The 25,993-nt window shown below is 41.5% G+C and overlaps 2 protein-coding genes across 2 annotated transcripts; both read right to left on the reverse strand.

Moving 5' to 3' along the window:
* Positions 1-12,727: 12,727 nt before the first annotated feature.
* On the reverse strand, positions 12,728-22,130 carry LOC105009805 (mucin-2). The gene is made up of 4 exons (XM_010869231.5): positions 15,534-22,130; positions 15,375-15,439; positions 13,281-13,426; positions 12,728-13,151 (listed from the first exon to the last, which is right to left on the reverse strand). The coding sequence occupies exons 1-4, from the start codon at positions 21,849-21,851 to the stop codon at positions 13,012-13,014; spliced, it is 6,669 nt and encodes a 2,222-aa protein (XP_010867533.4). The 5' UTR covers positions 21,852-22,130; the 3' UTR covers positions 12,728-13,011.
* Positions 22,131-22,917: 787 nt separating this feature from the next.
* Positions 22,918-25,611, reverse strand: LOC117594072 (mucin-5AC-like; the record flags this gene model as incomplete). Its single annotated transcript, XM_034290892.1, has 4 exons — positions 22,918-23,441; positions 23,586-23,737; positions 23,883-25,570; positions 25,602-25,611. Coding segments are annotated over 4 exons (1,995 nt in total), but the record flags the coding sequence as incomplete, so codon positions are not given.
* Between the last annotated feature and the right edge of the window lie 382 nt (positions 25,612-25,993).

Here is a 25,993-nt window from a genome sequence, read left to right on the forward strand (position 1 = left end):
TAGTGTAGGGACTCATTTCTGGTGGGTGGAAGTGGGAAGCGGCCAGGGGTTAAGAAGAGGGTTGTTTCTATATACTGGGTAGTTGGATCAGTTAAGGAAGTAGAGCTTCCAAAGTAGGTCTTTAAGAGAGGTTCAACTTTTTGTAGTGTCTTCCATGCTTTTTTGTGCTCCTGTTCTGCTGCTTCAGAATTGCTGTGAGATTGGGGAGGAAGCATGAAAAAGAAATCGCCTACTGCCTAATTGAGTTTGCCCAACCTTATCTAATGCACGGGGTCCTAAAATAGCAAAATTAGCAGATAAGGAATGACATAATAACCTTGTTTGTGTGGGTGTTGAAAGTGTTGAAAGATCTACTAGGTTTAGTCTCTGATCTGTACTTACCATATCTGATTAGAGCAGACATGTTGTCAAACCATGTTGTTAACATTTATATTTAAAAAGGCTTGCATATGCAATTGTAAAGTTGTCTTGCAGTGACTTTGTTGATCTCTTGCCCATCTCAGTATGTAATAACATTTATTTTGTGTTACTGAGTAAGTGACTGACCACCCTTATTAAACAGCGTAGTGGTTAGAGAAGTGGACTTGTGAGCTATAGGTCCTGAGTTCGTATCTCCTCACAAGTGAAGGGATGTATGCATTTTGAATTATTCCGTACAGAGGAATACTTTGCTGGCTAAAACCATTAGTGACTACATTATAGTAAGCCTTAACTGAAACTGTATACGGTTATATTGCGACTGTTCCCGGCATGGAAAAGTTCATCTTAAGTCTCGTTAGCAATTTCTCAATTCTTATGATTATTCCTAGGAAGTTAGTAGATACTAATATGCCTATTACTGGCTAATTAGCTATTAAAACGGACAGTGGCAAAAGCAATACAGATCATAGTGGTGGAGGTAAACTTAATAAGAAACGTTAGTCAATTTAACACAATCCTCAGTGGAGTCTAGCGACTGCTGAAACGTGTAATGCCTTGGCATAGTGGTTAAAGACACCGCCTCTCATGTGGAAGACCTATGTTCGAATATATTGAGAGAAGCGACATTTATGAATTATTTCTGGTAGGTTCCATGAATCTCTCCTCTTTTCACTTGATGAAAAAGTTAGTTATCATCGTCTTTATTGATAGTTACTGAATAAATGTAATTCATGAATTAAAGAAAAAAGTATGTTGTTTTGCCATGAAAGAAAAAAATACGTTCTTATGCCATGAAATGAAATAGCTTTGGCAGACTCGCTACCAATTGCTCAATTGTTATGACTATTCCAGTAAGTTAGTAGATACCAGTAAAGCTTATTTCTGGCTAATACACTGTTAAAACAGCCAGTGCCAAACAGCATGCATAGACGCTATTTGTGGTGGAGGTAAACTTAGTAAGAAACGTTAGCCAGTTTAACTGTATCAATGTCATTCACAAATGGCCAATCAACTATTAAAACGGCCAGTGACAGAAGAAGATTTGTTCAGGATATACAGATGCAGGGTGTCAGTATAGACAAGAGGCTATACTGACAGGCAGCAAATGTGTAGCGCCGTGGTGTAGTGGTAAACGACAGAGCCTTTCACGTGGGCGACCTGGATTCGAATCTTGAGATGGCAACTATTGCGGGCCAGCTGAACTAGGCTTGCCTGGTTTCTTGTTTTTTTATGTATGTGCTTCGTTTGTCCTTGCTGAAGCACGCAGGGCATAAAAATCACTTATCTGTTCCATCACACACATCAGAGTTACAAACTGCCTCTGGAACATCAGTACAATACATTTGTGTCAAGAGATTTACGAAGTGTGACAGAATTCCTGAACAGGGGCGTATGTCGTATGCCACTACTTTTCAGGTGAGCTGTTATTAAGAAGAAAAACATGTTCTGGGACATTTTGTCTTTATTGCAGAAATGCCTTCTTGGAGATGTGATCTTTCATGTGACTTAATAAACTAGTATTTGATGTGTAAATACAAATAAAATTTAAAACTCAAACCTTTGTTTAACCAGCGGAAAATACAAGATTTTTCCTGGACATGATTGGCTGTGATAATTTAAGGAGCTGGACATGCTGAAATACTGATTTCTGATTGGTATGCCAAGTCACTGATTTCTGTTTTAACACTTGTACTTGATTTATAGTATTGCAACCCCGGGTTTTGTAAAACGTGTACCACATCGCAGCCCTGAATTAAGCTGGTGTCAAGGCCCAGCAGCTGTACGCAAGCCTCACATCAACATGCACAATGCCAAGCATCTCTCTGGACCAGTGTTCTCTGGAGTGATAAATCACACTTCAATACCTGGCAGTCTGATGCACAAATCTGGGTGCGGCGGCTGCCAGGAGAATGCTACCTACTGGAATGCATATTGCCTTCTGTAAAGTTTGGTGGAGGAGGGATAATGGTCTGGGTGTGTTTCAGTTTGGTCTAGACCCCATAGTTCCAGTGAAGGGTAATCTTAATGCTAAGACAATTTTTGTGGCAACAGTTTGGGGAAGGCCCTGTTACAGCATGGCTGTGCCCCTTTGCCCAAAATGTGGTCCATAAAGAAATGGTTTGACAAGGTTGGTAGGGAGGAACTTTAGTGGCCTGCACAGAGTCCTGACCTCAACACCGCTGAACAATTTTGGGGTGGATTGAAACTGAAAATGTGAGCCAAGTCTTCTTGTCCTACATCAGTGCCTGACCTCACTGATGTACCTCAATGCTCTTTTGGCTGAAAGGGGCAATAATTCCCACAGAGACCCTCCAGAATCTTGTGGAAAGCCTTCCAGGAGTAGAGGTGGCTGGCCAGAGAAATGTGTGAACTCTGTGACCCGTCACTTACCACCCCCCCGCCTCTCTGGGACCTTGTTGTAATTCTCCCTTGAACTACTCTGACACTGCCTTCCCTGCTGTTATCCCTGCATTTCAGTTGCACATGCACCTTGTACATTCAATTTGCCATTTAGAATTGCCATTGTGCATTTTTACAGTTGTTACACACCTCGGATCTCATTGCTGCTATCCAGTTTCACATGCTACCTTAATACATCACTCCTTCATTTACATCATTTGCACATGTTGAATGCCATTTTGAAATTGGCATTTGTACCCGAACAACTATTATCCGAGCTGTAACATACACTATACCTAATGCTTGTAAAATGTCTGCCCTCCTCTATTTGCTTTATTTCACACTTAGTATTGCTATTTGTACTGAATTTGCCTTCATTGCACATGTACACATTCCACTGGTAATATACATATTAAGTATATATATATATATATATATATGTATATATACACTTAATAATAAAAAAATCACATCTATTTGCACTTCTGGTTAGATGCAAACTGCCATGTAATGTTCAATGACAAAGTTGCATCTAATCTAATGTAATATAATAGCAGCCAAAAGGGGGAGCCAACTCCATATTAATACCCATGGTCTTGGAATTGGATGCACTCACATACATTGATGAGCCAAATCATTATGACCACCTGAGTAATATGCATTTGGCAGTGCCAATCCACCAAGGCATGGACAGTACAAGACCCCTGAAGGTGTCCTGTGGTATCTGGTACCAATACATTAACAGTAGATCCTTCAAGTCCTGTAAGTTGTGAGGTGGAGCTGCCGTGAATTGGACTTGGTCCAGCACATCCCTCAGATGCCCAATCGGTTTGAGGTCTGGGGAATTTAGAGGCCAGGCTAACACCTTGGACTCTTCCACATGTTCCCTAAACCATTCCTGTATATTGGCCCTCATTCATGAAAAATCCATATGATCAAATTTGATATTACAATGATCATTTCATCGACCGAGCTGGTATATATCAATATTATCGTTCTAGTATCCTTACAATCAAACCCACTTCCGGACAGAGACCCTGTAAACCAACCTCAAAAAATAAGATAAAGCTTGATTCACAATAAGGCGATCACTATCACAAAAAACATAAATAATAACAGCCTCAGTAACAACAACCACAATAATAATAATAATAATATGTAATATAAAATAAGATGACAAGGAATATGGCACGTACAATAATAATTTCTCACATCCTCATTAATGTATGATTTATTCCTTTCAGTTTACGTGGCATTTTTATCATTTATTTTTGTCGTTCATGTATTTGTTAGGTTTGAATTGCCTTTGTGTATGTAATGCGCTAGACAAATACACTTGTTTTGCTTTGCTTTTTCCAAGTCACTCATGCCTATAGTATTGACATACTTGGAGATCATTAGTGGCTGGCCTCTTGATTCACTAACAGATCTTAAATTGACTAGTGAGATTGTTCAGGACCACATTGAATTCTTGAAGAGCACATATAACTTAATGTGATTTTGTGCCACCTAGTGGACATTTTAAAATACAGCAGTGTTTTTCCATTGGTACAGGAAGTACACTGCTAAAAAAAACTGAAAAGGAACCAGGCAAGCCTAGTTCAGCCGGCCATGTTTGATAGGTACTGACCACTGCAGACCAGGAACAACCCAAAAGGGCTGCAGTGTCGGAGATGCTCTGACCCAGTCGTCTAGCCATCACAGTTTGTCCCTTCGCTTAGATACTTACGCTTACCCATTTTTCCTGCTTCTAACACATCATCTTTGAGGACAGAATGTTCACTTGCTGCCTAATATATCCCACCCACTGGGTGCCATGATAACTAGATTATCAGGGTTATTCACTTCACCTGTCAGTGTTCATAATGTTATGGCTGATCGGTGTAAGTCAATATTACTGTGGAATTTTTATGTTATTAATACTTCAAATTCCCTTTGAAAATGTACTATTCTTCCTTATAGAATGACCCATGACCTCTGTGTAAAATATGAAAGCTTGGGAGTTGATACTTGTGCTGTGGATATGTTAACTTGGTGCTAAAGTAATGGGTGAAGCAGCTTACCTGTATCTTTTCCCAAACCCAAGACATGGCCAAACATCTATACAATTCTAATCAAAATCGCCATATAATGTTGACTATTAATCAATCAATCAATCACTCAAACGTATTTATTGTTTTAAAAAGGTTTAGGGTTAGAATTTAGAGATGACTCAAAAAGGCCCTATTGTGATATATTGGACAACAAAACATTCACACATTACACTGTATGTAAGTTCTACAATACACTTCAAAGCTATTTTAGAGAAAACAGAGTTTTGAAAGCTTTAGTTAATTTTTTTAAATAGCATTAGTATTATAGTCTCCATGATGCCCTATTGTTTTAAATGTAGTAATTTCACTGTATCTTCCATAACATAACAAATAACTACAGTTGATTGTAATGAATATGGATTGTATCTATTCATTTCTTGTATTTTTGGTCCATTTGAACCTACAACATGTAGTTTGAAATGGTCATAAATCCCAAAATAAATAACAAAACATTGTAAAACTGTTGTAGGAACATGCTGACAAAGTTAGAAAAGTCTGATAACATGAAGTCATGTCAAAACGTTATACATCACAGATTGATGTTTGATCATGTAATCTACCATGATGATTTCCCACCGTTTATGACAAAAACAAATTACCATGGAAAGAATGAGAGAGAACAATCTGAATACTAGCTACCCAGTTATGAGCCCTCAAAGATTGAACCCCCCTTGATATTCTCTCTTGTTTTAGGTATTGCCATTAGATAGGACCTCTAGATTATCTGTCTCCAGTTTCCTTAATTAAATGCGAAATGTTTCAGAATATAACAAAAATCACTGTTTGTATCATTGGAAATGGAGGAGTACAGTAAAAGCCATGTGTTAAGCTATACCTTTTTAAAATTGAAATATCTATTCAAGAAGAGAAAGAGAGAGAGGTGTGTGTTTTCTCAGAGTTAGGACTAAGATTCTGGGGTCAGGGCTCTGCAACAGTAAGGGTAAGTGTGATGGAAGTCTGACACTTAATATATTCAGTGATGGAAAAAAGTATTTGATCCCCTGCTGATTTTGTACATTTGCCCACTGACAAATAAAAGATCAGTCTATAATTTTAATGGTAGGTTTATTTGAACAGTGAGAGAAAGAATAATAACAAAAAAATCAAAAAAAATGCATGTCAATTTTTGTTTAAATTGATTTGCATTTTAATGTGTGAAGTATTTGACCCCTCTGCAAAACATGACTTAGTACTTGGTGGAAAAACCCTTGTTGGCAATCACAGAGGTCAGACGTTTCTTGTAGTTGGCCACCAGCTTTGCACACATCTCAGGAGGGTTTTTTCTTTTCAGATCTTCTCCAAGTCATTAAGGTTTCGAGGCTGACGTTAGGCAACTCGAACCTTCAGCTCCCTCCACAGATTTTCTATGGGATTAAGGTCTGGTGACTGACTAGGCCACTCCAGGACCTTAATGTGCTTCTTATTGAGCCACTCCTTGGCCGTGTGTTTTGGGTCATTGTCATGCTGGAATACCCATCAATTCAATGCCCTGGCTGAGGGAATCCAAGATTTGATGGTACATGGCCCCGTCCATCGTCACATCAATGCAGTGAAGTTGTCCTGTCCCCTTAGCAGGAAAACACCCCCAAAGCATAATGTTTCCCCCTCCATGTTTGACGGTGGGGATGGTGTTCTTTGGGTCATAGGCAGCATTCCTCCTCCATGGTGAGTTTAGTTGATGCCAAAGAGCTCAATTTTGGTCTCATCTGACCACAACACTTTCACCCAGTGCTTTCTTGAGCAGGGGGACCTTGAAATCACTGCAGAATTTCCTTCAAGGCGTAGTGTGTTACCAATTGTTTTGTTGGTGACTATGGTCCCAGCTGCCTTGAGATCATTGACAATATCCTCCCGTGTAGTTCTGGGCTGATTCCTCACCATTCTCATGACCATTGCAACTCCACGAGGTGAGATCTTGCATGGATCTTGCATGCATCTTGCCTTGGATAGCTATTTGGTCTTGGCCATGGTGGAGAGTTTGGAATCTGATTGATTGATTGCTTCTATGGACAGTTGTCTTTTATACAGGTAACAAACTGAGATTAGGAACACTCCCTTTAAGAGTGTGCTCCTAATCTCACCTCGTTACCTGTATAAAAGACCCCTGGGAGCCAGAAATCTTTCTGATACTTATTTCACTCATTAAAATGGATTGGGTTTTTTTCTGGATTGTTTTGTTGTTATTCTGTCTCTCACTGTTCAAATAAACCTACCATTAAAATTATAGACTGATAATTTCTTTTTTCAGTGGGCAAAAGTACAAAATCAGCAGGGAGTCAAATACTTTTTTCCCTCACTGTAGAACTAAAACACACAGTGATATAAGTATATTATTACATTATTAGCTCCAATTTTCAATTTTATTAACCCAGCCAACAATGTAATAGCCAGCCAATAGGGTAGCAACTTATTACTTTATGGGCAAAAAGTTATTACTTTATTGGTTCAGAAATGATATTACATTATTGGTACGTTACATTATTAACTTGTATTATATAAAGAATGGAAAATGTATTACGTTGTTGGCTTTTATTACATTAACGGTAGTTGTAATATTATTGGCACATTTCTTTACGAGCTGTTAGACATGTACCTGGCTGACAATTAGCTGAACATATCTTGACTAGCCAGTATATCATTCTTGGTATCAAGTGACCTTTAGACTAAATTTTTCCCAGACCGCGTAAGTGGAGCCGGCCTAGAAGAGCAAATGTCTCTTACTGAGTGAGTGAGTAAGAGACATTTGTTAAATAGCGTAGTGGTACCCCTTGTTAAATAGCGTAGTGTTTGGTGACACGCATAGTAGGTCCCCCTTTCACCTCCCATAACAGTTCAGGACAGACAAAAATGTCACTGGCTACAGCCCTAAGTAGCTACGTATTTGGAAGCCTAAAATAAAACAGTTCTGGTGGATGTTAGGATTTGTTCAGGATAAACACTTTGCTGGCTACATGATTCTCTCATCCTTTCACTTGACAAAAAGTCAGTTATCGTTAGTGATGGCCATTCGAGGCTTCATTACCTTGATTACTTCATTAACCTAGTCTGTACAATTTGTTTTTAATGTCTGTTCCAATGTTATTCATGTTTTTTAAACAGACTAGATTGTTAACTATATTGCCTTATATATTTCAATTATGGCTTTTAGTGTGATAAAGAAATCCTGAGTGCTGCCAGCATAATATCCTGCTGCTAAAATAACGCTAATGAAGCCTCGAATGGCCATTACTAGTTATCGTCGCCTATACTGATAGATACTGGCAGCTGCAACGCCATCGACCGCAAAGCACTTGAGAGAGTGATTAAGAGAGCATCACAAGGTCTGACCTGCCAAAGCTGCAAGATCTCTACACAGAGAGGTCTAGGAGATCCCAGCCACCCAGCCATAGACTGTTTACCAAGCTGCCGTCAGGCAGAAGGAACAGGAGTATTCAGTCCAAAATAAACAGGCTATGAAACAGCTTCTTTCCGCATGCTGTAAGGCTGCTCTACTCGGGAACCCCTCCTCCCTTCCATCCATAGTCCATGCACACCTGTCACTTTATATCATGCTCATCTGCCACTTATATCATGCACACCTGTCACTTTATATCATGCTCATCTGCCACTTATATCATGCACACCTGTCACTTTATATCATGCACATCTGTCACTTTTACTTTGCACTACGGTTGTACAGTTGTATAGTTATAATAATTGATGTGTGTTTTTGCATATTGTTATTACTGATTGATTGTGTTATCTTATTTTTTTTTTATTATTATTACTGTTACTTTTTTACTTTAAACTGCACTGTCGGGAATAGGAAAACCAAGCCTTTCATTGCCGTAACTTGTTATTGCAAATGACACATCTTTTGAACTTGAAATACTGTATCTATGCCATTCAAAAATGGCTAATTAGCTGTTAAAACGTCCAGAGACAAAAGATCATTTGTTCATGATAGACAAAAACCTTGCTGGCTACAACCTTGAGTAGCTATGTTACGGGAAGCTTAAAATGAAAAAGTTTACTGCTGTATTGCAACTATAACAGTAAACAGTGGATATTCGAAATATGTCTCAGGATTTGTTCAGGATCGATTCTCTCGTCATTTCACTTGACGAAAAAGTCCATTATCATCACCTATATTGATACAGTAGTTATTGTATGGAGGTTTACTTGTGGTGGAGGTAAACTTAATAAGGAACGTTATTCAGTTCAACACAATATTTAATGGTGTGTAACATAACATTCAAACTTGGCGTGATGTTAATGAGTGACAGAATTATATAAATTTAAGAGGCCATACTGACACCTGGTAAGTGTGCAGTTTGGTTGTGTAGTGGTTAACAACACAGCCTTTCACATGGGTGACTCGGGTTCTATTCTCGAAAGGGCAGCCACAATCAACACTTTCTATTGAATCGGGTTCTCTCGCTTCTAGTCTGTGAATCCTGCCTAAGAACATGTTAGTACACATCTGACAGAACACAGGATGTTCTGTTCCAAGAAATTGAGAAAATCGCCCATCAAGCCCATCTCCATCCAGAAAACTGACCAATGTGACAAGAGTTACTTCCCCTTTGTCCCCCCTTCTTCAACTGGTCCCAAGATGCTGTGTCTGTAAATGCACCTGCGTGTTGTGTCCCGGGACACAATTGTTAAGTTGCTTGAGGAGAAAGAGAGAGTGAGACAGCATCAGTTAGGACCCTGCCTATCATAGAATCATAGACAATAAAGATGACAGATAATAAATTCTAACTCCTAGCTTGTAGTATAATAAGATATAATTTTAAGAAGTTAAGCACTATTGTCATGATCACTTGTGTTTTCAACCAAACAAGTTCTAATAGCCAAATTAACAAAACAGTTAACCTGTGCATAGATTGTGTCCTACTATCCATGGCAAACAACCCAAAAGAACCCCAAACTTCCCAAAAGAACACCAACATACCCAAAAGAACATAAACATACAGTTGTGCTCATTAGTTTGCATACCCTGGCAGAAATTGTGAGATTTTGGCATTTATTTTGAAAATATGTTTTTCAAAATCAATATTATATTTCTTTGAAGGATAGTGATCATATGAAGCCATTTATTATCACATAGTTGTTTGGCTCTTTTTTTAATCATAACGCTAACAGAAATCACCCAAATGGCCCTGATCAAAAGTTTACATACCCTTGAATGTTTGGCCTTGTTGCAGACACACAAGGTGACACACACACACAGGTGAGAATGGCAAGTAAAGGTGAATTTTTTTATATTGCAATTAGTGTCTGTGTATAAATAGTCAATGTGCTTGTTAGTTCTCACGTGGATGCACTGAGCAGGCAAGATACTGAGCCATGGGGTGCAGAAAATAACTGTCAAAAGACCTGCGTAACAAGGTAATGGAACTTTATAAATGTATCCAAAGCCAGTCAGTACTGTTCAATCACTTATAAAGAAATGGAAAATTCAGGGGTCTCTTGATACCGAGCCAAAATCAGGTAAACAAATAAAGATTTCAGCAAAACCTGCCAGAAGAAATGTTCGGGATACAAAGAAAAACCCAAAGGTGACCTCAGGAGAAATACAGGTTGCTCTGGATATAGACGGTGTGGACAAAAATTGAACAAAAATTGAGCTGCATGGTCGAGTTGCCAGAAAGAAGCCTTTACTCCACCTCTGGGGAGATCTCAAACATGCGGTTCATGCAAGACGACCAAAGACTTTGCATGACCTGGAGGCATTTTGCCAAGACAAATGGGTTATGACCTACAGTTGAATGTTAAGGCCATAAGAAATGTCTTTACAAATGGTACATATATTACCATTTCTCCCAGGGTATGCAAACTTTTGAGCACAACTGTATTGTCCTGGAAATAACCACAAATGATGACAAGAAATCAGAATACTCAAACTGAATAATACAGCTTAAACAGGAAGCAGCAGTTAACCCTGGTTAAATAGGTGAGCCATACCAGCCCCGCCTTCCCAGAGCTTATGGACTTTGCAGAACAAACAACAAACACTTTAACAGAGCCCTCTGACCCCCTGACCTTGCCCCCTGACCTGTTATTTACTTTTAGTTGCTAGTTGCTACTTTTAGTTGTTAGTTGCCCCAAGACACATCAAGATCCCTTTCATAGATTGTGACCCATAAACATTATTTGGTCATATATAAAATGTACTCCTCTAAAATATCAAAAAAAACCACAAAAAATATCTAAAAACTCCACATAACCTAAAAGAACAAAATAGAGGACCACTATACCCTAAAGAAAGTAGGTGATTAATATAATTTTTGTTTGTGTCTTTAGGCAACATTCTGGTTTCAATGGGCATAAATCATGTGGGGCATTCCGTTGAATCAGTGCAATGTACATGTTGTAACTTTTCAAAATGTAATTATTTATATTTTTTCAGCCCTGTATCTAATAACACACGTTTAACTATTCAAAATGTGTTATGTCTCAGGCAATTGTAAGGTTTCCTAATGGAAGATGGTTCCACTATTCTCAGTCATGTTACCAAAACTCTTAAATCTGTTTAATGGACAAGCAAAATTGTTTTTCTTTTGAAAATAAGAATATTTCTAAGTGACCCCAAACTTTTTAATGGTATTGACTATATTGTATATTGTAGACCAGACACATTTTAAATGGCTATTTCATTCTCTCTCCTCTTACTCTTATTCAGTCCTGTTACCCTTCATATGTGTAACAGGAAAGAGTTTTTTGCGTAACATTTGCAAATACATGAAATGTAGCCACATGATATCATGAGAACTCTTAGCACCAACTGGTCAGAAACAGATTCCATGAGGGTGGCATGAGGCCTTGACTTCTTCTAGTGGGACCTGTGCTCACAGCCCAGCACCGTGCAGCTCGGTTGAAATTCTCCAGAGAACACCAGAATTGGCCGGTCCCCCATTGGCGCCCCATTCTCTTTACAGATGAGAGCAGGTTCACACTGAGCATGTGACAGACATGAATGAGTCTGGAGACGCCATGGTGAACCTTATGCTGCCTGCAACATCATCCAGCTTGACCGGTTTGTCAGTGGGTCAGTGAAGGTCAGGGGTGGCATATCCACAGACCTCCATGTGCAAGCCATGTCCTCTGGGACATTATGTATCGGTGTATCCAACAACTCCAAGAAGCACAAAAGACAGGAGCTCACTAATTCCCTGATACAGGTCTGGGAGGAGATCCCAGAGAACACCATCTGTCGTCTCATCAGGAGCATGCCCAGACGTTGTCAGGAGTGCATACAGGCATGTGGTGGCCATACACACTACTGAGTCACATTATGAGTTGCTGTGATGAAATTCACAAGTTGGAACAGCCGGTGATTTGAATTGTCAGACTGCATGACATAGGATAGGGTCTACAACAATAAGAATACAAACAATAGATTAAAATTGAAGCTAGTTTTCTTAAGCATGTTCATTTCTTCTTTCAGCTCTATTCTATTCAAAACTGTTGATTTAAAAAAAAAAAGAAAAAAAGAATATATACATATTAATTGGCTAAAGTATTGATTATATCATTGAATTTGAATATATTGATTATATCATATGTAGAAATATAAACAGCAATGACTTGAAGGCAAAGTGGTTAATTAAAATCATGTAAAATTGAGCCACACCCAGGCTTAATACATTGTTTATTATTTTGCCAAGTTTTCAAAAAGTTTGAGATGAGAACAATCAGAAATCTCAATTATGTATGAATACAAATAAATAGTGTTAAAAAATAAATACAATGTGATCTACTGCAAAAAAGGCAATATACCGTTAATAATAAAATATATTATAAATAATATTTTCTTAAATATTGGTGAGGTGTATATACAGCACATTCTTTTTTTAAATCAAAGTGTTTTAGTGCATTCTGTAATATGTCTCATTAGCTTTCCCAAAAAGACAACTTGTTCTTACTCTTTCTTACAATGATACCATTATTACTGGGTTTTCGGCCATAATAACATTTGTATGTACATTTTGTGTAATTATTTACTGCTTCTGCTGATTCATCATTATTACATTTGAAATTAAACTTAAATATTTGTTTGCCTCTCTATGTCCTTATCCTTTTCTTGGCACATTAATACTGTTTGTTTTGGTTTTTAATTGACATGGAAAAGTCTGGTTAGCATGGTGATGAGTAATGGTAGGCAAACTGCAATCCCGGTGTTGATTGTCAAGGTTGTTGCTGCTGCAACTGGAGCTGCTGTAGTTGGGGCTGTGGTAGTAGTGGTTGGCATGCCTTAGCAGAGCAAAAGAGTGAAAATATATCATATAATTGATTTCCTTAAAGCTCAATTTGTTTTCATAATAATAATCCCACTACAAAAAAAAAACATAAAATCTGAGGATAACAGGTGGAATTACTTACTGGCACTAATGGAGTTTGTATCAATATTTAGGAAGGTGTGTCCCTCAGCCAGAGACAAAGCCAATCCGTCCTCTACACGTGTTGCATTGGGAACCACTGATTGGTTTGTGAAAATAAGGGTCATATTGACAATAACTGATCCACTCCTGTAAACAAAGTACAAATAAAAGTTAAAAAAATTCATAACAAGTACATTAGGTATTCTTAATAAACAATTAAAAATGTATACAAATAAAAAGGTTTAGAAAACAAAACAATTGTATTGTAATTATAAGACAATGTTATTGTATCAAAAATATATTCAAATGTATTACAGTTTTTTTCAGAAGCTTTGGTGCTATCCACACAAGTATGTGGTAATATTTCACCACTCTTAATACAGAAAACACAACAGATTATCCAAAAAAGCCTTTTTTATTTTACTCTAAATACATATGACGTTGACTGAGTAAAAAAAACATTTCACATTGAAACACATTATGGTTATTATGGTCCTTCTATACCAATAAAATGTATTATCACTATGTTGTTTGTTCCTAATTGATCATCACTCAACCCTTTGATGAATACACTGTATATATTTTACATGGTTTTGTCTACTAGGTTCAGAGTGAAAAGTACAGGATCTCTGCCCTAATGCCATAGATTTGTATGTGACCTCTGACAGATTCCAACCCTCAACCTTGGTGGTGGTAGTGTGAGACACAGAACCACTGTATTGCTTATGTACAGTACTATACAATACTGTCATAAACAAGACATGATTGACATCCACAGTAGTACCACAACTGGTAACCAAATAACCATGTGAACACTGGCAATGTTGTTGAACTTGGAGCAGGATAGACAACAAGACAGAGGAATAAATTAGAGAGCCCCTGGAAAACTACAAATGTAACTCCTATGAACCATCACAATAATATCTTGGTTGATAAAGCAGGTTTCAACTGAGCCAAACTCAAGCCCAATATAATTGGCCAATGAGCAACTGTCCATGTGCCTGGACAACGTGGGAGAAACATATTCATGTGTGCAGCCATATCCGAACATGTGATGGTAAGACATAAGCCACTTCTAGGACCTTACAATGATGTGGCTTCCCACCTCATTCAGTTCCTCAATGAAACTGTGTGATATTATTAGGTTCCACCATTCAGGATTGATTGGGGAATGGTTTGGGCCAATCCCTGATTCCTGACCCTAGACCTGGACCCGTAATCTCCTTTTCATAATGGATGATGGAAGGTCTATCTACCGCATGATCATCATCCCCATGAACATGTCACCCTCCTACAGCCGATGGATTAGCCATGTCATGTCATCACTGTTGACCATTGTAATGTTTGGATTTGACATGCCAAACAATTATTCCCACAGGAAAAATTACAATATTTATTGTGACATAGACAATATATCACGGTAAAATGCCAAGGACAGAATAGATGCAAATTAGTGTAGTGTGTGCTAAACACTGACTCATCTTTTATTTATTTATTATAGTATTTGTTACAATTGATTTGACAAAAAAAACATGTTGCACTAGAAATTACTTTTTTTTTCCATCAATGATTGTAGATGTCTTCACTTATCACACTATAAATGATGGAAATTATTTTCTATTGATTTTGATGGGTCATGTACAGTTTGAATTGGGCCTAATGTTTAAACAGTGAAATAAACTGTAACAGATTACCTTTAACACTTCAAAGAGTTATTTTGAAACACGTGTCTTTCATTGATTGGTCTTGGCCTAACTGATTGTTTCAATGATTTAACTGAAATAATTGCACTATATTATGTTTTGATGACTTAAAAAATTTACTTTTTGTATTTAACCAAAAATGTAGTGGTTGAATAACTGATCTTGTGGTGAAATATGTTTACAACCCAAAATCAGTTGTTTTGAATGCAAGATTTAATAATTTATGAGTATGATCTGTTTGGAGTGTTGTAATAAGAGTTTTGAAACACTGCACCATGCTATTGATAATAGTACCAAAGCAACTGAAAAAAACTGTAATTACCATATAAGTGTAATTTCAGAGTTAAATAAAAACGTTAACATTCATACTCATACAATTAATTCTTACTCACGTGAATTGAAGTATCCTACATCTTAGGTATGTTAAAGGATATAATAATTTGTAACCACGATTCACCTGTGAAAGAAAATCTATTAATATCAACAACTTCAATTATTTCAGAATAGATTAAGATAAAGGTGGCAAAAATGTGTACAGGTTTGTTGCTCACCTCTGTGGTGACATTTGCTGCCAGTTCCTGATATGCTGTTGTTGAAGAGTCTGAGTAGTCACTTGAAAATGGCCGTATCATTCTGAATCCTAATTCTATTGTCCCCTCAGTTGCTGTAGGTTTTGCTGTTGAGTCTGTAGTTGTAATGGCTGTGTTTGGTTTGGAAGACATTGTTGTTGGTAAAATTGTAGATGATGTGGGAGCAGATTTGGTGGTTGTGGCCGCAGCTGTGGTTGATGTGGTAAATGTAGCAGCTGTTGTCATTTTTACTGTTGTTTTAGTTGTAGTGGGAGACGCTGTGTTTGTGGTGATAGGATCTTTAGATGTTGTTGTGACCACGTTGGTTGTCATGGAAGCAGATGTTATTGTAGATGCAATAGCTGTAATTGTTGTTGTCGGAGAAGTCATGGTTATGATGGCAGCAGTGTTTTTTGTGGAAGCAGCTGTCGTTGATGTGGGAGACGCGGTGGTTAATGTGGTATCAGATGTGATTGTTGTGGGAGACGCTGTAGTTGTTGTTGGAGCCGATGTTGTAGGCAGAGCTGCTCTTGTGGTAGAAGTCACTGTGGTGTTAGTGCTAGCAACTGTGGTTGTTTTGGCAGCAGTTGTGGTTGTTGGTGGAGACACTGCACTTGTTTTGTAAGCAGTTGTATTTGTTGTGGTTGTGGAGGCAGCTGGGGATGCAGATGTGGCTGTTGCGGAGGCAGCTGGGGATGTTGTGGGAGACAATATGGTTGATTGTGTGGCAGCTGTGGTTGTTGTGGGAAGTGCTATCCTTGTTGTTAGATAAACAGTGTTTGTTATGGGAACAGATGTCCTTGTTGTTCCAGCTTCAGTTGTGGTTGTTGGTGAAGCAGTGGATGTTGTGGGAGCAGCAGTCATTGCTTCAGCAGCTGTAGTTGTTGAGGCAGTATTAGTGGTGTCAGCTAATGTGACTGTTGTTGCAGCATTTGTTGTTGTAAGAGCTGCTGTTGTTGTTTTTAGATAAACTGTGTTTGTTGTGGGAACAGATGTGGTTGTTGTTACAGCTTCACTTGTGGTTGTTGGTGCAGCAGTGGTTGCTGTGGGAGCAGCAGTTGTTGTTGTTTCAGCAGCCATATTTGTTGAGGCAGTAGTTGTGGTTGTTGTCTGAGCAGTTGGTGTTGTATCCGGTGATGTGGTTGTTGAAGCCACTGTGGTTGTTTGTGTGGCTGCTGTGGTTGTTGTGGCAGGTGCTGTGCTTGTTACAGAAGCTGTGTTTGTTGTGGTAACAGATGTGGTTGTTGTTACAGCTTCAGTTGTAGTTGTGGGAGCAGCAGTCGTTGTTGTTACAGCTTCAGTTGTGGATGTTGAGGGAGCAGTAGTCGTTGTGGTTTCAGGAGCTGTAGTTGTTGTGGCAATTGTTGTGATGTCATTTGTTGTTTTGGGATCTGCTGCGGGTGTTGTTCCAGCTTGAGTTGTAGTTGTTGGTGCAGCAGTGGTTGTTGTGGGAGCAGCAGTCGTTGTTGTTTCAGCAGCTGTAGTTGTTGAGGCAGTAGTTGTGGTGTCAGCTACTGTGACTGTTGTTGCTGCATTTGTTGTTGTGGGAGCTGCTGATGTTGTTGTTGAAGGAACCGTGTTTGTTGTTTGCGCAGTTGTGGTTGTTGTCTGAGCAGTTGTTGTTGTATCCGGTGATGTCGTTGTTGTTGTAGCCACAGTGGTTGTTTGTGTGTCAGCTGTGGTTGTTGTGGGGGGTGCTGTGCTGGTTGTTACAGAAATTGTGTTTGTTGTGGGATAAGCTGTGGTTGTTGTTAGAGCTTCAGTTGTGGATGTTGAGGGAGCAGCAGTCGTTGTGGTTTCAGGAGCTGTAGTTGTTGCTGCAGTTGTTGTGGTGTCGGCTACTGTGACGGTGGTTGCAGCATTTGTTGTTGTGGGATCAGCTGTGGGTGTTGTTTTAGCTTCAGTTGTAGTTGTTGGTGCAGCAGTGGTTGTTGTGGGAGCAGCTGTAGTTGTTAAGGCAGTAGTTGTGGTGTCAGCTACTGTGACTGTTGTTGCTGCATTTGTTGTTGTGGGAGCTGCTGATGTTGTTGTTGAAGGAACCGTGTTTGTTGTTTGCGCAGTTGTGGTTGTTGTCTGAGCAGTTGTTGTTGTATCCGGTGATGTCGTTGTTGTTGTAGCCACTATTGTTGTTTGTGTGTCAGCTGTGGTTGTTGTGGGAGCAGCAGTCGTTGTTGATACAGCTTCAGTTGTGGATGTTGAGAGAGCAGTAGTCATTGTGGTTTCAGGAGCTGTAGTTGTTGTGGCAATTGTTGTGATGTCAGCTACTGTGACGGTTGTTGCAGCATTTGTTGTTGTGGGATCAGCTGTGGGTGTTGTTCCAGCTTGAGTTGTAGTTGTTGGTGCAGCAGTGGTTGTTGTGGGAGCAGCAGTCGTTGTTGTTTCAGCAGCTGTAGTTGTTGAGGCAGTAGTTGTGGTGTCAGCTACTGTGACTGTTATTGCTGCATTTGTTGTTGTGGGAGCTGCTGATGTTGTTGATGGAACCGTGTTTGTTGTTTGCGCAGTTGTGGTTGTTGTCTGAGCAGTTGTTGTTGTATCCGGTGATGTCGTTGTTGTTGTAGCCACTGTGGTTGTTTGTGTATCAGCTGTGGTTGTTGTGGGGGGTGCTGTGCTGGTTGTTACAGAAATTGTGTTTGTTGTGGGATAAGCTGTGGTTGTTGTTAGAGCTTCAGTTGTGGATGTTGAGGCAGCAGCAGTCGTTGTGGTTTCAGCAGCTGTAGTTGTTGCTGCAGTTGTTGTGGTGTCGGCTACTGTGACGGTGGTTGCAGCATTTGTTGTTGTGGGATCAGCTGTGGGTGTTGTTCCAGCTTGAGTTGTAGTTGTTGGTGCAGCAGTGGTTGTTGTGGGAGCAGCAGTCGTTGTTGTTTCTGCAGCTGTAGTTGTTGAGGCAGTAGTTGTGGTGTCAGCTACTGTGACTGTTATTGCTGCATTTGTTGTTGTGGGAGCTGCTGATTTTGTTGAAGGAACCGTGTTTGTTGTTTGCGCAGTTGTGGTTGTTGTCTGAGCAGTTGTTGTTGTATCCGGTGATGTCGTTGTTGTTGTAGCCACTGTGTTTGTTTGTGTGTCAGCTGTGGTTGTTGTGGGGGGTGCTGTGCTGGTTGTTACAGAAATTGTGTTTGTTGTGGGATAAGCTGTGGTTGTTGTTAGAGCTTCAGTTGTGGATGTTGAGGGAGCAGCAGTCGTTGTGGTTTCAGGAGCTGTAGTTGTTGTGGCAGTTGTTGTGGTGTCGGCTACTGTGACGGTGGTTGCAGCATTTGTTGTTGTGGGATCAGCTGTGGGTGTTGTTTTAGCTTCAGTTGTAGTTGTTGGTGCAGCAGTGGTTGTTGTGGGAGCAGCAGTCGTTGTTGTTTCAGCAGCTGTAGTTGTTGAGGCAGTAGTTGTGGTGTCAGCTACTGTGACTGTTGTTGCTGCATTTGTTGTTGTGGGAGCTCCTGATGTTGTTGTTGAAGGAACCGTGTTTGTTGTTTGCGCAGTTGTGGTTGTTGTCTGAGCAGTTGTTGTTGTATCCGGTGATGTCGTTGTTGTTGTAGCCACTGTTGTTGTTTTTGTATCAGCTGTGGTTGTTGTGGGAGCAGCAGTCGTTGTTGATACAGCTTCAGTTGTGGATGTTGAGAGAGCAGTAGTCGTTGTGGTTTCAGGAGCTGTAGTTGTTGTGGCAATTGTTGTGATGTCAGCTACTGTGACAGTTGTTGCAGCATTTGTTGTTGTGGGATCAGCTGTGGGTGTTGTTCCAGCTTGAGTTGTAGTTGTTGGTGCAGCAGTGGTTGTTGTGGGAGCAGCAGTCGTTGTTGATACAGCTTCAGTTGTGGATGTTGAGAGAGCAGTAGTCGTTGTGGTTTCAGGAGCTGTAGTTGTTGTGGCAATTGTTGTGATGTCAGCTACTGTGACAGTTGTTGCAGCATTTGTTGTTGTGGGATCAGCTGTGGGTGTTGTTCCAGCTTGAGTTGTAGTTGTTGGTGCAGCAGTGGTTGTTGTGGGAGCAGCAGTCGTTGTTGTTTCAGCAACTGTAGTTGTTGAGACAGTAGTTGTGGTGTCAGCTACTGTGACTGTTATTGCTGCATTTGTTGTTGTGGGAGCTGCTGATGTTGTTGAAGGAACCGTGTTTGTTGTTTGCGCAGTTGTGGTTGTTATCTGAGCAGTTGTTGTTGTATCCGGTGATGTCGTTGTTGTTGTAGCCACTGTGGTTGTTTGTGTGTCAGCTATGGTTGTTGTGGGGGGTGCTGTGCTGGTTGTTACAGAAATTGTGTTTGTTGTGGGATAAGCTGTGGTTGTTGTTAGAGCTTCAGTTGTGGATGTTAAGGTAGCAGCAGTCGTTGTGGTTTCAGGAGCTGTAGTTGTTGTGGCAGTTGTTGTGGTGTCGGCTACTGTTACGGTGGTTGCAGCATTTGTTGTTGTGGGATCAGCTGTGGGTGTTGTTTTAGCTTCAGTTGTAGTTGTTGGTGCAGCAGTGGTTGTTGTTTCAGCAGCTGTAGTTGTTGAGGCAGTAGTTGTGGTGTCAGCTACTGTGACTGTTGTTGCTGCATTTGTTGTTGTGGGAGCTCCTGATGTTGTTGTTGAAGGAACCGTGTTTGTTGTTTGCGCAGTTGTGGTTGTTGTCTGAGCAGTTGTTGTTGTATCCGGTGATGTCGTTGTTGTTGTAGCCACTGTTGTTGTTTTTGTATCAGCTGTGGTTGTTGTGGGAGCAGCAGTCGTTGTTGATACAGCTTCAGTTGTGGATGTTGAGAGAGCAGTAGTCGTTGTGGTTTCAGGAGCTGTAGTTGTTGTGGCAATTGTTGTGATGTCAGCTACTGTGACAGTTGTTGCAGCATTTGTTGTTGTGGGATCAGCTGTGGGTGTTGTTCCAGCTTGAGTTGTAGTTGTTGGTGCAGCAGTGGTTGTTGTGGGAGCAGCAGTCGTTGTTGATACAGCTTCAGTTGTGGATGTTGAGAGAGCAGTAGTCGTTGTGGTTTCAGGAGCTGTAGTTGTTGTGGCAATTGTTGTGATGTCAGCTACTGTGACAGTTGTTGCAGCATTTGTTGTTGTGGGATCAGCTGTGGGTGTTGTTCCAGCTTGAGTTGTAGTTGTTGGTGCAGCAGTGGTTGTTGTGGGAGCAGCAGTCGTTGTTGTTTCAGCAACTGTAGTTGTTGAGACAGTAGTTGTGGTGTCAGCTACTGTGACTGTTATTGCTGCATTTGTTGTTGTGGGAGCTGCTGATGTTGTTGAAGGAACCGTGTTTGTTGTTTGCGCAGTTGTGGTTGTTGTCTGAGCAGTTGTTGTTGTATCCGGTGATGTCGTTGTTGTTGTAGCCACTGTGGTTGTTTGTGTGTCAGCTATGGTTGTTGTGGGGGGTGCTGTGCTGGTTGTTACAGAAATTGTGTTTGTTGTGGGATAAGCTGTGGTTGTTGTTAGAGCTTCAGTTGTGGATGTTGAGGGAGCAGCAGTCGTTGTGGTTTCAGGAGCTGTAGTTGTTGTGGCAGTTGTTGTGGTGTCGGCTACTGTTACGGTGGTTGCAGCATTTGTTGTTGTTGGATCAGCTGTGGGTGTTGTTCCAGTTCGAGTTGTAGTTGTTGGTGCAGCAGTGGTTGTTGTGGGAGCAGCAGTCGTTGTTGTTTCAGCAGCTGTAGTTGTTGAGGCAGTAGTTGTGGTGTCAGCTACTGTGACTGTTGTTGCTGCATTTGTTGTTGTGGGAGCTGCTGATGTTGTTGAAGGAACCGTGTTTGTTGTTTGCGCAGTTGTGGTTGTCTGAGCAGTTGTTGTATCCGGTGATGTCATTGTTGTTGTAGCCACTGTTGTTGTTTGTGTGTCAGCTGTGGTTGTTGTGATAGCAGCAGTCGTTGTTGTTACAGCTTCAGTTATGGATGTTGAGGGAGCAGTAGTCGTTGTGGTTTCAGGAGCTGTAGCTGTTGAGGCAATAGTTGTAGTGTCAGCTACTGTGACCGTTGTTGCAGCATTTGTTGTTGTGGGATCAGCTGTGGTTGTTGTTCCAGCTTCAGTTGTAGTTGTTGGTGCAGCAGTGGTTGTTGTGGGAGCAGCAGTCGTTGTTGTTTCAGCAGCAGTTGTTGTTGAGGCAGTTGTTGTGGTGTCAGCTACTGTGACTGTTGTTGCTGCATTTGTTGTTGTGGGAGCTGCTGATGTTGTTGTTGAAGGAACCGTATTTGTTGTTTGCGCAGTTGTGGTTGTTGTCTGAGCAGTTGTTGTTGTTTCCGGTGATGTCGTTGTTGTTGTAGCCACTGTGGTTGTTTGTGTGTCAGCTGTGGTTGTTGTGGGAGCAGCAGTCGTTGTTGTTACAGCTTCAGTTGTGGAGGTTGAGGGAGCCGCAGTCATTGTGGTTTCAGCAGCTGTAGTTGTTGTGGCAGTTGTTGTGGTGTCAGCTACTGTGACGGTTGTTGCAGCATTTGTTGTTGTGGGATCAGCTGTGGGTGTTGTTCCAGCTTGAGTTGTAGTTGTTGGTGCAGCAGTGGTTGTTGTGGGAGCAGCAGTCGTTGTTTCAGCAGCTGTAGTTGTTGAGGCAGTAGTTGTGGTGTCAGCTACTGTGACTGTTGTTGCTGCATTTGTTGTTGTGGGAGCTGCTGATGTTGTTGTTGAAGGAACTGTGTTTGTTGTTTGCGCAGTTGTGGTTGTTGTCTGAGCAGTTGTTGTTGTTTCCGGTGATGTCATTGTTGTTGTAGCCACTGTTGTTGTTTGTGTGTCAGCTGTGGTTGTTGTGGGAGCAGCAGTCGTTGTTGATACAGCTTCAGTTGTGGATGTTGAGAGAGCAGTAGTCGTTGTGGTTTCAGGAGCTGTAGTTGTTGTGGCAATTGTTGTGATGTCAGCTACTGTGACAGTTGTTGCAGCATTTGTTGTTGTGGGATCAGCTGTGGGTGTTGTTCCAGCTTGAGTTGTAGTTGTTGGTGCAGCAGTGGTTGTTGTGGGAGCAGCAGTCGTTGTTGATACAGCTTCAGTTGTGGATGTTGAGAGAGCAGTAGTCGTTGTGGTTTCAGGAGCTGTAGTTGTTGTGGCAATTGTTGTGATGTCAGCTACTGTGACAGTTGTTGCAGCATTTGTTGTTGTGGGATCAGCTGTGGGTGTTGTTCCAGCTTGAGTTGTAGTTGTTGGTGCAGCAGTGGTTGTTGTGGGAGCAGCAGTCGTTGTTGTTTCAGGAGCTGTAGTTGTTGTGGCAGTTGTTGTGGTGTCGGCTACTGTTACGGTGGTTGCAGCATTTGTTGTTGTTGGATCAGCTGTGGGTGTTGTTCCAGTTCGAGTTGTAGTTGTTGGTGCAGCAGTGGTTGTTGTGGGAGCAGCAGTCGTTGTTGTTTCAGCAGCTGTAGTTGTTGAGGCAGTAGTTGTGGTGTCAGCTACTGTGACTGTTGTTGCTGCATTTGTTGTTGTGGGAGCTGCTGATGTTGTTGAAGGAACCGTGTTTGTTGTTTGCGCAGTTGTGGTTGTCTGAGCAGTTGTTGTATCCGGTGATGTCATTGTTGTTGTAGCCACTGTTGTTGTTTGTGTGTCAGCTGTGGTTGTTGTGATAGCAGCAGTCGTTGTTGTTACAGCTTCAGTTATGGATGTTGAGGGAGCAGTAGTCGTTGTGGTTTCAGGAGCTGTAGCTGTTGAGGCAATAGTTGTAGTGTCAGCTACTGTGACCGTTGTTGCAGCATTTGTTGTTGTGGGATCAGCTGTGGTTGTTGTTCCAGCTTCAGTTGTAGTTGTTGGTGCAGCAGTGGTTGTTGTGGGAGCAGCAGTCGTTGTTGTTTCAGCAGCAGTTGTTGTTGAGGCAGTTGTTGTGGTGTCAGCTACTGTGACTGTTGTTGCTGCATTTGTTGTTGTGGGAGCTGCTGATGTTGTTGTTGAAGGAACCGTATTTGTTGTTTGCGCAGTTGTGGTTGTTGTCTGAGCAGTTGTTGTTGTTTCCGGTGATGTCGTTGTTGTTGTAGCCACTGTGGTTGTTTGTGTGTCAGCTGTGGTTGTTGTGGGAGCAGCAGTCGTTGTTGTTACAGCTTCAGTTGTGGAGGTTGAGGGAGCCGCAGTCATTGTGGTTTCAGCAGCTGTAGTTGTTGTGGCAGTTGTTGTGGTGTCAGCTACTGTGACGGTTGTTGCAGCATTTGTTGTTGTGGGATCAGCTGTGGGTGTTGTTCCAGCTTGAGTTGTAGTTGTTGGTGCAGCAGTGGTTGTTGTGGGAGCAGCAGTCGTTGTTTCAGCAGCTGTAGTTGTTGAGGCAGTAGTTGTGGTGTCAGCTACTGTGACTGTTGTTGCTGCATTTGTTGTTGTGGGAGCTGCTGATGTTGTTGTTGAAGGAACTGTGTTTGTTGTTTGCGCAGTTGTGGTTGTTGTCTGAGCAGTTGTTCTTGTTTCCGGTGATGTCATTGTTGTTGTAGCCACTGTTGTTGTTTGTGTGTCAGCTGTGGTTGTTGTGGGAGCAGCAGTTGTTGTTACTGCTTCAGTTGTGGTTGTTGAGGCAGCAGCAGTCGTTGTTTCAGCAGCTGTAGTTGTTGAGGCAGTTGTTGTAGTGTCAGCTACTGTGACGGTTGTTGCAGCATTTGTTGTTATGGGATCAGCTGTGGTTGCTGTTCCAGCTTCAGTTGTAGTTGTTGGTGCAGCAGTGGTTGTTGTGGGAGCAGCAGTCGTTGTTGTTTCAGCAGCAGTTGTTGTTGAGGCAGTTGTTGTGGTGTCAGCTACTGTGACTGTTGTTGCTGCATTTGTTGTTGTGGGAGCTGCTGATGTTGTTGAAGGAACCGTATTTGTTGTTTGCGCAGTTGTGGTTGTTGTCTGAGCAGTTGTTGTTGTTTCCGGTGATGTCGTTGTTGTTGTAGCCACTGTGGTTGTTTGTGTGTCAGCTGTGGTTGTTGTGGGATCAGCAGTCGTTGTTGTTACCGCTTCAGTTGTGGATGTTGAGGGAGCAGCAGTCGTTGTGGTTTCAGCAGCTGTAGTTGTTGAGGCAGTAGTTGTAGTGTCAGCTACTGTGACGGTTGTTGCAGCATTTGTTGTTATGGGATCAGTTGGGGTTGTTGTTCCAGCTTCAGTTGTAGTTGTTGGTGCAGCAGTGGTTGTTGTGGGAGCAGCAGTCGTTGTTGTTTCAGCAGCAGTAGTTGTTGAGGCAGTAGTTGTAGTGTCAGCTACTGTGACTGTTGTTGCTGCATTTGTTGTTGTGGGAGCTGATGATGTTGTTGAAGGAACCGTATTTGTTGTTTGCGCAGTTGTGGTTGTTGTCTGAGCAGTTGTTGTTGTTTCCGGTGATGTCGTTGTTGTTGTAGCCACTGTGGTTGTTTGTGTGTCAGCTGTGGTTGTTGTGGGAGCAGCAGTCGTTGTTGTTACCGCTTCAGTTGTGGATGTTGAGGGAGCAGCAGTCGTTGTGGTTTCAGCAGCTGTAGTTGTTGTGGCAGTTGTTGTGGTGTCAGCTACTGTGACGGTTGTTGCAGCATTTGTTGTTGTGGGATCAGCTGTGGGTGTGGTTCCAGCTTGAGTTGTAGTTGTTGGTGCAGCAGTGGTTGTTGTGGGAGCAGCAGTCGTTGTTGTTTCAGCAGCTGTAGTTGTTGAGGCAGTAGTTGTGGTGTCAGCTACTGTGACTGTTGTTGCTGCATTTGTTGTTGTGGGAGCTGCTGATGTTGTTGAAGGAACCGTATTTGTTGTTTGCGCAGTTGTGGTTGTTGTCTGAGCAGTTGTTGTTGTTTCCGGTGATGTCGTTGTTGTTGTAGCCACTGTGGTTGTTTGTGTGTCAGCTGTGGTTGTTGTGGGAGCAGCAGTCGTTGTTGTTACCGCTTCAGTTGTGGATGTTGAGGGAGCAGCAGTCGTTGTGGTTTCAGCAGCTGTAGTTGTTGTGGCAGTTGTTGTGGTGTCAGCTACTGTGACGGTTGTTGCAGCATTTGTTGTTGTGGGATCAGCTGTGGGTGTGGTTCCAGCTTGAGTTGTAGTTGTTGGTGCAGCAGTGGTTGTTGTGGGAGCAGCAGTCGTTGTTGTTTCAGCAGCTGTAGTTGTTGAGGCAGTAGTTGTGGTGTCAGCTACTGTGACTGTTGTTGCTGCATTTGTTGTTGTGGGAGCTGCTGATGTTGTTGTTGAAGGAACCGTGTTTGTTGTTTGCCCAGTTGTGGTTGTTGTCTGAGCAGTTGTTGTTGTATCCGGTGATGTCGTTGTTGTTGTAGCCACTGTGGTTGTTTGTGTGTCAGCTGTGGTTGTTGTGGGGGATGCTGTGCTGGTTGTTACAGAAACTGTGTTTGTTGTGGGAGCAGCAGTCGTTGTTGTTACAACTTCTGTTGTGGATGTTGAGGGAGCAGCAGTCGTTGTGGTTTCAGGAGCTGTAGTTGTTGTGGCAGTTGTTGTGGTGTCAGCTACTGTGACTGTTGTTGCGGTCATGTCAACTTGAGCAGCTGTGGATGTTATTGCTGCCATAAGACCTGTTGATGCAATGGAATTAATATTTCATTAAAAAACTAAATTGAAAATGTGATAATGTACAGTACATTTAACCATCAATGGGGATTTTCCTATTATTGACA

Source organism: Esox lucius, chromosome 25 (genome assembly GCF_011004845.1).
Source record: "Esox lucius isolate fEsoLuc1 chromosome 25, fEsoLuc1.pri, whole genome shotgun sequence".
In the NCBI taxonomy this organism is placed as follows: domain Eukaryota; kingdom Metazoa; phylum Chordata; class Actinopteri; order Esociformes; family Esocidae; genus Esox; species Esox lucius.